This window comes from Chiloscyllium plagiosum, unplaced genomic scaffold (assembly GCF_037043375.1).
Source record: "Chiloscyllium plagiosum isolate Xiang-an unplaced genomic scaffold, Cpla_swu_hap1 HiC_scaffold_14, whole genome shotgun sequence".
NCBI classification, from domain to species: domain Eukaryota; kingdom Metazoa; phylum Chordata; class Chondrichthyes; order Orectolobiformes; family Hemiscylliidae; genus Chiloscyllium; species Chiloscyllium plagiosum.
Window position 1 is genome coordinate 58,558,901 of NW_028270152.1, and position 12,474 is coordinate 58,571,374.

At 39.0% G+C, this 12,474-nt stretch overlaps 1 protein-coding gene across 13 annotated transcripts in view; it reads right to left on the reverse strand.

Moving 5' to 3' along the window:
- Positions 1–12,474, reverse strand: part of chl1b (cell adhesion molecule L1-like b) — a 900,313-nt gene that overhangs the window by 21,061 nt on the left and 866,778 nt on the right. For all 13 annotated transcript variants that reach the window (XM_087994484.1, XM_087994483.1, XM_087994485.1 and 10 more), the window contains one exon: positions 11,862–11,934. In XM_087994484.1, coding sequence (XP_087850610.1) covers positions 11,862–11,934 — 73 coding nt within the window. The remainder of the gene's footprint in view (positions 1–11,861; positions 11,935–12,474) is intronic.

The window sequence follows — 12,474 nt, forward strand, 5'->3', positions numbered from 1 at the left end:
TCAAAACATGGAAGAAGGTGGCATGGCTGAGGTATTAAATGAATCATTTCACTTCTCATCACAAAAGAGGTGTCAGCCAGGCCATGGTGACAGAGGAGGAAACTGTCATGAGACAGGACCAAAATTAACAAGGAAGAAATCTTGAATACACTGATAGAACTTAAAGTTGACCAAGCACTGGGATCAGATGAGATGCATCTAAAGAAATTGAAGAAAATGCAGACAGAAGTTCTCCTGCAGTTTGGGGTGGGGAGCTGCCTGATGACTGAAGAATTGCAAACATTACTGTCTTGCTCAAGAAAGGCTGTGAAGATAATTCCAGAGATTATAAGAACAACTCGTTCAACTTCAGTAGTGGGGAAGCTTCTGAAAGCAATTATTCAGGATAAAATTAGCAGTCACATTGATTAGGAAGCGTCTGCATGGGTTTCTAAAGGGGAAATGTTGCTCAACTAACATGTTGGGAGTTTTTTTCAAGAAATGATAAAAAGTCTTGATGAGAATAATTCTGTTGACGTAGTACACATGGATTTCGAGAAGGCATTTGATTCAGTGCTACAAAATAGACCTGTGAGATAAGTTTCAGTCATGATATAACAGTATAATAGCAACATGGATAGAAAATTGACTGAGTGATATAAATGGAAGTATCAATGGATATTTTTCGGGCTAGAGGACAGTTTGTAGTAGAGTTCTCAGGGGCTCATCTTAGTGCTTTGCTTTTTCTCACGTATATTAATGATCTGCATCTTGGTGTGAAGGGGACAGTTTCAAAGCTTGCAAATGACATGCAACTTTGGAGATTGCAAAATGTGAAGACGACAACACGAATCTCCACAAGAACATCGGATAGTGCTGGGGTGAGCAGATAGATGGCAGAAGAGGTTCAATGAAGAGAAGTGTAATTGATGCACTTTAGTAGGAAGAACATTATTAGGCAACATAAGATAGGGGACACAATTCTAAATGGGGTGCAGGAGCAGAGTGACCTGGCTGTATATGTGCACAGATCATTAAAGGTGGCAGAACAGTTGGAGGGAGCAGTTAATAAAGCATGCAGTAATCCCAGATTTATTAATAGGGGCATAGAGTACAAGAGCAAGGCAGAGATGTTAAACTTGTTTAAGACACTTCTTGGACCTCAGCTGGAGTATTGCATACACTTCTCCCATTATAGGAAATATATGAATGCATTGGTTAGTATGCAGAAGCGATTCATAAGAACAGTTCCAACAATGAGAAACATCAGCTGTGAGGGTTTATTGAAGAAGCTGGGACTGGTGTCCCTGAAGACAAGGTAGCTGAGAGGAGATTTGATAAAAGTTTTCAAAATCTTGAATGGTTTGAACAGAGGAGATAGGGAGAGGCTGTTTCTGCTTGTAAAATGAACAGAACAAGAGTGCATAAATATAAAATGATTTGTAAAAGAAGCAAGAGTGATGTGAGAATGAAACCTTTCTCACACACCGAGTTGTTCGGCAATGGAATGCACTAACATTGTAATACCTCTGTGATTCTGAAGTTATAGTGATTCTCTGGTTTCACTGTAACAGCTACTGTTGCCAACCATATTTATCTGATAAATACACAAGTACTAGATTACATAAGTAGGAAATTTACACTCAATTTTGAAGATCGTCGTTTTCTACCTTCAATGTATTATATGCTTTGTCTAAACTGACACTTGTGTCATAACTTGTGTCAAATGATTTGGATCTTTGCAATTTCTGATCAAGATTCTAACTGAGTTCTCAAAGCGCTTGCCAATAAGAAATGGCTTGTATACACAATAATGCACCAAAACCAACAAAGATCTGAATGGCAAACTCATCTGTTTTGGTCGCATTGGCTGAGTAAGCAATGTTGGCCGTAAAAACAAGAGAAGTCTTTGCTCTTCCTTGAATACAGTCTTGAGACTTTGAATCTCTAACGACCAAATGAAACAGACAGAAAGGACATTGATTTAATGTCCAATCTGAAAGATGGTAGATCTGAGATGGTCAATGCTATTTCACGATCAATTGTAAGAGCTGTCTTAAAGCCAAACAGCTTTTCCCAAAAGTATGGATTGCATAATTAACAAATGCCATTGGGGAGCACTAGCTAACTCTTAAATCCACTGTAACTGAAACAACCAAAGCTGAATGACAGGTAGCTTCAGAAATCGTAAGAAAAAAACATTCAAATGCAAATTAAAACTCTGATTGATGCAAGTACTTCTCATTTATATTTTATACGTAGACAAATTGAAAGCAAAATGAGATTCACTGCTACCAAAAATGAAAATTTTTGTTACGTTGCTTTTTTAAAAAAAATGAATTGGTCAGATGATAAGCAAATCTATGATACAATTACAATATAATCACTGAAATGTTGACAAAGGGTGTTTGACTAGTGGAATATTATAACTTAAAGGCAGCTTCTTTTTAATCTAACTCAATATAGTATATTCATTTTTTCTGCTTTTTTAATTCATTCACAGGATGTGGTTGCTGCTGGCAAGGCCAGTATTTATTGCCCATCCCTAATTGCCCAGAGGGCACTGCTGTCGGTCTGGAGTTACACATAGGCCACACCAGGTAAGATTGGAAAGTTTCCCAGATTGTTTTTTCCAACAAACCACGAGGGATTCAAGGTCATCATTAGACTTCTAATTCCTGAATTTCATTAAATTCAATTTCTACCATCTGCCATGGTGGGATTCAAACCCAGGTCCCTAGAACATTCCTGGGTTCTCTGGATTAATAGAGTCAGAGAGATGTACAGCACAGAAACAGACCCTTTGGTCCAACCCGTCCATGCCGACAAGATATCCCAAACCAATCTAGTTCCACCTGCCAACACCCAGCTTATATCCCTCCAAACTCTTCCTATTCATATACCCATCCAGATTCCTTTTAAACGTTGCAATTCTACTAGCCTCCACCACTTCCTCCGACAGCTCATTCCATACACTCTGTGTGAATAAACTGCCCCTCAGGTCTCTTTTATATCTTTCCCCTCTCACCCTAAACCTATGCCCTCACGTTCTGGACTCCCCCACCCCAAGGAAAAGACTTTGTCTATTTATCCTATCCACGCCCCTCATGATTTTATAAACCTCTCTAAGGTCACCCCTCAGCCTCCGATGTTCCAGGGAAAACAGCCCCAGCCTACTCAACCTCTCCCTATAGCTCAAATCCTCCAACCCTGGCAACATTCTTTTCTGAACCCTTTCAAGTTTCACAACATCTTTCCGATAGGAAGGAGACCAGAATTGCATGCAATATTCCTAAAGTGGCCCTACCAATGTCCTGCACAGCCGCAACATGACCTCCCAACTCCTGTACTCAATTCTCTGACCGATAAAGGAAAGCATACCAAATGCCTTCTTCACTCTCCTATCCAACTGCAACTTCACTTTCAAGGAGCTATGAACATGCACTCCAAGGTCTCTTTTTTCAGCAACACTCCCTCGGACCTTACCATTAAGTGTATAAGTCCTGCTAAGATTTGCTTTACCAAAATGCAGTACCTCACATTTATCTAAATTAAACTCCATCTGTCACGTCTCAGCCCATTGGCCCATCTGATCAAGATCCCCTTATAATCTGAGGTAACTTCTTCACTGTCCACTATACCTCCAATTTTGGTGTCATCTGCAAACTTACTGACTATACCTCTTATGTTCGCATCCAAATCATTTATATAAATGTTGAAAAGTAGTGGACCCAGCACCGATCCTTGTGGCACTCCACTGGTCACTGGCCTCCAGTCTAAAAAGCAACCCTCCACCAACACCCTCTGTCTTCTAACTTTGAGCCAGTTCTGTATCCAAATGACTAGTTCTCCCTGTATTCCATGAGATCCAACCTTGGTAGCCAGTCTCCCATGGGGAACCTTGTTGAACACCTTACTGAAGCCCATATAGCCCATATAGATCACGTTAACCTCATCATTCCACTTTGTTACAAATTTGATTGAGTTTTTTGAAGAAGTAAGACATGATTTCCCACACACAAAGCCATGTTGACTATCCCTAATCAATCCTTGCCTTTCCAAATACATGGATATCCTGTTCCTCAGGACTACCTCCAACAACTTGCTCACCACCGATGTCAGGCTCACTGGTCCATAGTTCCCTGGCTTGTCCTTGCCACCTTCCTTAAACAGTGGCACCACGATCGCTAACCTCCAATCTTCCTCACTTGTGACTATCAATTGTACAAATATCTCAGCAAGGGGCCCAGCTTCCTTAGCTTCCCACAGAGTTCTAGGGTACACCTAATCATGTCCTGGGGATTTATCCACTTTTATACATTTGAAGACACCCAGCACTTCCTCTTCTGTAATATGAATGTTTTTCAAGATATTACCATCTATTTCCCTACATTCTATATCTTCCATGTCCTTTTCCACAGTAAACACTGATGGGAAAATACTCGTTTAGTATCTCTCCCATTTCCTGAGGTTCCACACAAAGGCTGCCTTGCTGATCTTGGAGGCGCCCTATTCTCTCCCTAGTTACCCTTTCATCCTTAATGTATTGGTAAAAACCCTTTGGATTCTCCTTAACTTTTTTTTGCCAAAGCTATCTCATATCCCCTTTTTGCCCTCCTGATTTCCCTCTAAGTATATTCCTACTGCCTTTATACTGTTCTAAGGATTCATTTGATCTGACATATGCTTCCTGCTTTTTCTTAACCAAACCCTCAATTTCTTTAGTCATCCAGCATTCCTTTCACCTTAACAGGAATATATTGTCTCTGGACTCTTGTGCAGCTGTCCCTTTACCTGTGAACATCTGCCCCCAATCAGCTTTTGAAAGGTTCTTGCCTAAAATCTTCAAAATTAGCCTTCCTCCAATTTAGAACTTCAACTTTTAGATCTGGTCCATCCTTTTCCAGCACTATTTTAAAACTAATAGAATTATGGTCACTGGCCCCAAAGTGACCCCACTGGCCCCACTGATACCTCAGTCACCTGTCCTGCCTTATTTCACAAGAGTAAGTCAAATTTTGCACCTTCTTGCGTGTTGCTGGAAAAGCACAGCAGGTCAGGCAGCATCCGAGGAGCAAGAGAACTGACGTTTCGGATGTAAGACCTTCATCAGGGCTGATTCCTGATGAAGAGCTTGTGTTCGGAACGTTGATTCTCCTGCTCCTCGGACGCTGCCTGACCTGCTGTGCTTTTCCAGCACCACAAACTCGACTCTAATCTCCAGCATCTGCAGTCCTCACTTTCTCCCCCCGTCTGGATTAATAGTCTCATAGTAATATGTCTCAGCCTTTGCCTCCCCATTGCTTGTCAACTATAACTCTCATGACTATTATACGAGATATTAAATGCTCAAAGCCAGGTGAACAATGTTAAAAATAAACTTTGCACCCAAATTCAAGGCAGAATCTAATGTGGAACAAAAACAGAAATTGCTGGAAAACTCAGCTGGGTCCAGCAGCATCTGTGGAGAGAAAGAAAAGTTAGCATTTCATGTCCAGTGATGCTTTTTCAGAATGCCAGAACTGCGTTTGGAATCTAATTTGGGTCTGACTATGTGACAGAATCATGTGAAGTGTCCGAGGAGACCTCTGTTGGTGTTGAGAGCATCTTTCTACTTTTAACAAATGAGATGGTGAGTTTCTCATGAGGCAGCAGCAAATTGTCAATTGAGAGGATTATTATTTGTTAAATTTCTTTATGATTATTCCTGGAGGATGGGTAAGTCCTGCCTGTGCATTATCCTATCCAGCAAGTGCTCCAGGTCTCTGGCTGTACAACACTGTACCAATATCCCCCTGTCTCCCATATCTGGGGAACCATGCGGGGCCGCTCCTGACTGACAGTGCTTACCTGGGTAAACAATGGCTCTTTAAGAAAGGTATGTGGTCAAGGGATGTCAGTGCATTCTGGGATATCCTGGCATTAGCACATTATTCCAGAAATAGGCAGATGGTAAGATGGGATTGGAATCAGAGATGAGGAACATAATCTGGGTGGAGAGTGGGGTTTGTTGGTAAATGAAACAGGTTAGATCCAATACAGTGAGAAAACTGGTTCAGCTTCACCATGAAAATACTTTCAAAAAACTCGATAGAACTTTCACTTAGACAAAGCAAAAAAATAAAATTCAGCCCCAGGGAACTCATTTACTTAGCACAAGTAGAGCAATACAGTGTCTACTATGAATGGTAAATATAAATGTGGATATTGAAACAGAACCCGAGATTAAGGTTTGAAACTAACTGAAGTTTTATTGTGTTGTAAACAAGTTAAACTAGAAATAAAACTCGGGGATGAAATGATATTTCATGGCAGGGAGACACGCGGAATTCTTCCCAAATCTGAAGTTGAAACTGAAATAGTTTAAGCCATAAGACAGGGGGAAAATTCCAAATATGTCTCTATGCTCGTTTAAAACAATAATTGGCCTTTAGTTAATATTAAACAGCAATTGATATCTAACTGTATGTATTTCAGGGACTATTGCAGAATTCTCAAATGATTGAGAGTAAGTCCTGAACCGATCTGAATCCATAGCGCTGTGCCATTGCTCTTTCACTGTCCTGTGAATTGGCATATCACATCCAGGTTATCTGACCAATCAGAAAGGACAGTTGGAAGAGATTTGCACTCGAAACAGATGGCAAGGTAGCAGACTATTCTGGCATGATGCCCACGTTAAAGTAACATGGTACCTTATTGGATCTTTGGAAGGGATTAATGTGGACTCTCTGAACCAGTGGTAATGGGTCTTTGATATAGCCTGGAGAGCAGGGCAAGGTGAATGAGAGAGAGAGAGAGAGCTCAAAATGGAATGCTAGCACTCTCCTGTTTCTACATTCAGTCAATCATGGTATACCTCACCTTAAGCAGCGTCCAGCAGTTTTCTAAGGAAAATATGCTGCTGTGAAGCTGGGAAAATGGGATGGAACATGCATGTCACATTCTCTGTTCAGATTTTTCTCAATTCAGCATTGCCATCCTCAATCCAATTTTAAATTTTTAATTAGTCAGATTAAAATGCCAGTTTAAAATAATAATTGTTTTCATTTTCTGCTCGGCAGTCAAATTTGCCTGTTGTTAATTAGGAGATGTGTTTCAAACATTAGCCCCTTATTTCCATATTTTATTGGTGCAAATCCATTACAACATATATTAATTTCTACCTTCATCTATTTACTCCCACAGCATCGTCTACTATAAAACTTTGATTGAGTAATAACACACTCTTGGCTGTATTAATCAAATCACAATTGCAAAAGTAATTTCATGTTTGAATCGATGGTACTAGATGTGTTCAATTGATTTTCTTTTTTTCTGCACTGTAACTGAGATGCCATCATGAAGATAACATCAATTATAAGATCTGCAAATATTAAACATATAGTCAGCAATTTAATTTATTTCTGCAGTCACAGGTCAAGACTTCAATGAAAGGCTAGGTGAATATCAATATACTGAGAACAATAATTGAGATTTTAATTTATTATTGAAGTTTTAGTAACTGGTCTGGTTTGATCAGATTTTCTGTGGTATATGCATAACTTCTCAAAATACTTTAAAAATGCATTATGTGCAATAAATGTGGAATACACATCTCATTAAACAGAATGGATAAAGATGGCCATTTCTGGTTTCATTTGATCAATCTCTCAGTAGGATAAAGACAAAATCTCATACTGCTCAAGAGAGTATAAAAATCCCACAGACTGGAAGATGATATAGCTGTTCAAAAGCAAAAAAATAAGCAGATGTTATGTCTATTACACAGGAAAGTGTGGTTGGCAAAAGCAGCTGGTCAATATACAACTCAACTCATATTTCCAATGGAAGTTAGAAAGGAAGCCAAGATTTACCTCTGTTCAACTACCCTGCTTTCATATGTTCCATCACATGATTTTACTTTTAAATCTGCTGATCATCAAAATTATTAAAATGCAGTCCAGGTAATCAGAAGGGCTCACTAGCTAATTTTACGATTGAAAAAATGTGCACATAAATCCTAGCGATTCTGTTCAAATTAATTACCAAAAGAAAATTAAAAGTATCTGGCTCATCTGTTCTTGGAGCTTATGAGATTGAACTAAAAGTCAGCAATTATAATGCTGTAGCAGTGTCAAGTAAATAATGATGAATTGATTTGAACTGAAACAGCGATTCATTAAACATTGCAACAAGATGAATTTAGAACCATTTGCAGGAATATATGAAAAGCAAATATGAAATCTAATTGACAGAAAATACGAAGGTTTTCCTTTTAACGCAATTCATCAACTCAGACTCTACTCAAAAAAAGGCAGATTTGTGCATTAATAATGCACTGATCAAGTACGAAATAGGGAGAAAAAACAGTGAAATGCAAAGCAGATGGACAATTCATTGAGTGTTTATCTTGATCCGAGCAAATGAGCAGCAAAGACTTTGAGCTGGATCCTCAGCCCCAAACAGAGGTAGGTTGGTGCTAAAACCATTGTCGCAGGTCCTGCCTAAGTCCTGAGCTCCATGCTACCCTTGGTCCATTTCTCAGGAGGTGAAGTATCAGGACTACTGACACTCTCAGCTCACATAGCCAATGATGTCTATTAAGTTCTATTAAGGCCTTTTCTTAGAGGCCAACTTCAATCTCTTTGCTGAGGCAGTTTTGTGGCTCCAAAGTGGCCTCCCAATTGCAAAATGGCTTTCTGCTTGAATATGATAGCAGTTCCAGATCACCCTTTAGTGGGGTTTCCTACTAAGTAGCAACTAATGTTCCAGCCAGATAAGTGCCAGAGGATAATAATTTTCATAAAAGAGAATCATTCGCCTCCTCGTGGTATTATCTTCACCGAAACAATGCCATCAAAATCCTGGGAGGGTTACCATTGACGCGAAACTGAACTGGACCAGCTACATAAATAGTGTGCCAAAAAAAGCAGAGCAGATGCCTCCCTAAAGCCTTTTGATCTAAATCAGGAGAGATCTGACACACTCTCCAATTCCCTGGAGAAGTGTGCTCCAGAAACACTCGAGAAGGTGCAGGGATAACAGCCCAACATTCAAGAATAATCAGACCTTCTGAATCGAACCCTATCCAGCACCTTAAATGGTGACTCCCGCCAACTTTGATGCAGAGTGACAACAGTGTGCACCATCTGTAAGACACACTGCAGTCATTCACCAAGCCTCCATCAACAGCATCTTCCAAACTCATCGCCTCTACCACCTAGATGCACAGATGAATGGGAACACCACCATCTGCAGGCTCCCCTCCAACTCAAAGACCATCCTGAACCTCAGAACATATGACTGTTCCTTCATTGTTTTGTTGTCAAAAATGTTGAAATCGCTTCTAGCAGTCTTTCTCAATTAGGAATGAGCAACAAATGTGGCTGGGACAGTGATGCTTGTAGCACAAGAGCAAAACGGTGCAATGGATTAAGTGGAACTGGTGGCTGTTCACTTTAATTTGCAGAAGGCATTTGACAAGGTGCCAAATCAAAATTTATTGCAGAAAGTAAAGGTACACGATACAGCGAAAAAACATACATTTAGTTGATGAACGAAAAGCAAAGAGTAATCATAATTGGGTTTTTTTCTGGTTAGCAAGATGGAAATAGTAGAGATTCACAGGGATGTGTGTGGACTATCAATTGTTTACAATTCATATAAATAATTTAGATGAAGGAACAGAGTATTGTTACCAAATTTGCTAATGACACAAAGACAGACAGGAAAGTAACTTGTGGATAGGACATAAGGAGGATACAAAAATATATAGCTGAGTTAAGTGAATAGAAAGAAAGACAACAAGTGAAGTACAATGTCAGAAAATATGAACATTGTCCAATTTGGCATGAAGAATATAAAGGAAGTATGTTATCTGAATAGTGAGAGATTTCGGAGCTCTGAGATGCAGAAGGATCTTGCTGAGCACTGCATGCATCACTGAAGATTAATCTGCAGCTACAACAAGTAATTAGGAAAGCTAATAGAATGTTATCATTTATTGCAAAGTGTATTAAACACAAAATTAGGGAGGTTCTGCTTCAGTTATCCAAGCAACAAGAAGAACTCAGGACTATGTGTAGAAATATATGTGAAATCAATGCAGTGATCTGAACTTGACATACTAGCACAATAGTCCAAAATAGAAGAAAACATTAAGAATGCAGCATTCCAGAGCAAGTGAGTTTTCAATTGCATTCAATTCAATAAGTACGACCAAACAAACACACTCAACCTTAAAAAGCTAATTTTACCAGAAGTGATTAATTCCTCAGAATTGAATTGAAACTGAAGATGTAAAAATTATGGTACCTGAGGTAAATGTTTAGAGACATCACTTTGCCACTGACCATAATATCTGCACCATTCAGTGTACGACTTATTTTATTCCTGCAGACCAAAAAAGACCCTGCCACAAGTGCACAAATCTGGCTGAGTGACAGGAAATGGAAAGTAGCAATGAACTGTTGTTTGTCAAACTGGAGGAAACTATAGAGTGGGGTTCCCAGGGATTGATATCAGGGCATTGTTTTTCTTTTTATTAATGTGCTTCACTTGTGTCTGCAGCAACATAATTTCAAAATTCATAATTCCAGCTGACAGAAATCTTGGAAGGATTGTGAACTTGGGAAGAAGACAGTGATGGATTTCAAAGGCCATAGACCTACTGATGGAATGTGGCAAATTAAATTTTTTACTGAAAAACATTTAAGTAGTACACTGTGGTAGAACAGCACTGAGGGTAGGTGATACAAGATAAATGTTACGATTCTAAATGGAGTGTTACAGCAGGAGGATTCTGGATGTCTGTGCAGAAATCGTTGAAGGTGGTAAGGTAAATTGACAAAGCAGTTAGCAAGGCATAAACAAACCTAAAATGAAAATCACACACTGGGTTGGCCTCAGCCATGTGTCTAATTCTGCCTACAGACGTTAGAACAGATGTGAAAGATTTGCAGAGAAAAAGATGATTCCAAGGATGAGGGTGTTTGCAGTTAGACTGGAGAAGATGTGGCTGTAATCCCAATGAGGGACATTTGATGTGGGATTCGAGAAAGGAATTCAAAATCCTGAGAGACCCGGTCAGTCCACGAGGAACAACTGTTTTCATTGGTGGAAAGGTTGAGAACCAGAGAACCCTGATTTGAGGTGAATGATAAAAGATCCAAATGCAACATGGGGCAAAGTTATTCAAGGCAGCAGGTGGTTAGGACCTGGTTGAGTGTGCAATGGAAGCAGACTCTACTGTGGCTTTTCAAAAGGGGATTCGAGAATTACTTGAAGTAAAATACATTACTTGAAGAGAAAAAAAAATCCAGGTCGACAGTGAAAGGATAAAGGAGTGAGGTGAACAAAACTGCTCTTGCAGTGACCCAGCACTGACTTATGTCGCACAATAAATAACCACTGCATTTAGATAAGTGATGTTTTCATATCCAAAATAAAATGCTAAATACAGCAAAAACTGACAGGTTTCATTTGTTTGTTTCTTTTTTTTTTAACTCTTTGGAACCGATGCTTAAAACCCTGTATGTGTTTTAAAACAGGAACTTGATTAAGTGGTATTGTTTTAGGTGCAAATCTACAATTCTGAATCCTAGGTATCCAAACCTATTTGAGTCTATGAAATAGATTATTAGCTTACTAATTCACCAAAAATAGAGAAAACAAAACGTGGAGAATGAATGAGTTTAACTTTCTTCATAAATTTTGGGTTGGCAGCCTGATTTAAAAACAGAACAAAGAAAATTGGATATAATGTTAAAGAATACATGGTGTATAAAGAATACCGGATTTAAATTAGCAAAGCAGACTCTTATTAAAGGGAAGGAAAAGACAAATGGATGTGAATGTCAAAGGATTTGTTCTGATTAGCTGCGGAAATTTAAAGTATTTACCCATATTCTCCAAATGTTTCTTCTTTCATTGGTTGGGCCTCAGGATCTGCCCGAGCATCTTCTTTATCTTTAACTGTGAAGGGAAATGAGCATATCAGATGTTAAATTCAGCCTGCTGTTTCTTAGTTCGAGACTCTAGAAAACAGAGAAAATGTAATAAAGGAAAAATCAAAATTAAGATTTGCTGTTCATCTCTGGTCTCTGACTTTGAAAGCTAAGGATACTTTGTTGAATTACCAATTAATTCTGTCATTAACAACTGTGCTTTTTTAATTCAATGCGATTCAGCAATCTTTTCTAGTCCGGCCTTTCTTGTCGTCAAACAGTTGATTGAACACAGTCAGAAAGTAAGCAAGCTTATACAGAAATACCTTTCAATGGCAATGTGTTTTACATGTGTTCTGCTTAGTGATGTTGAATTAGGTTGAATTCAATTAGCTTTATTGTCACATGTACTCAAATCAGTACAGTGAAAACTCTATGCGCCACTTACAGTGCCATCTTAGGTATAAAGGTATCTAGGTACAATCCATAGTTATAGAATGGAGAAATGAAGAAAAAGATGTTACATGACAGCTATACACAGGATAACCATCAGTCAGAAAAACAAGCA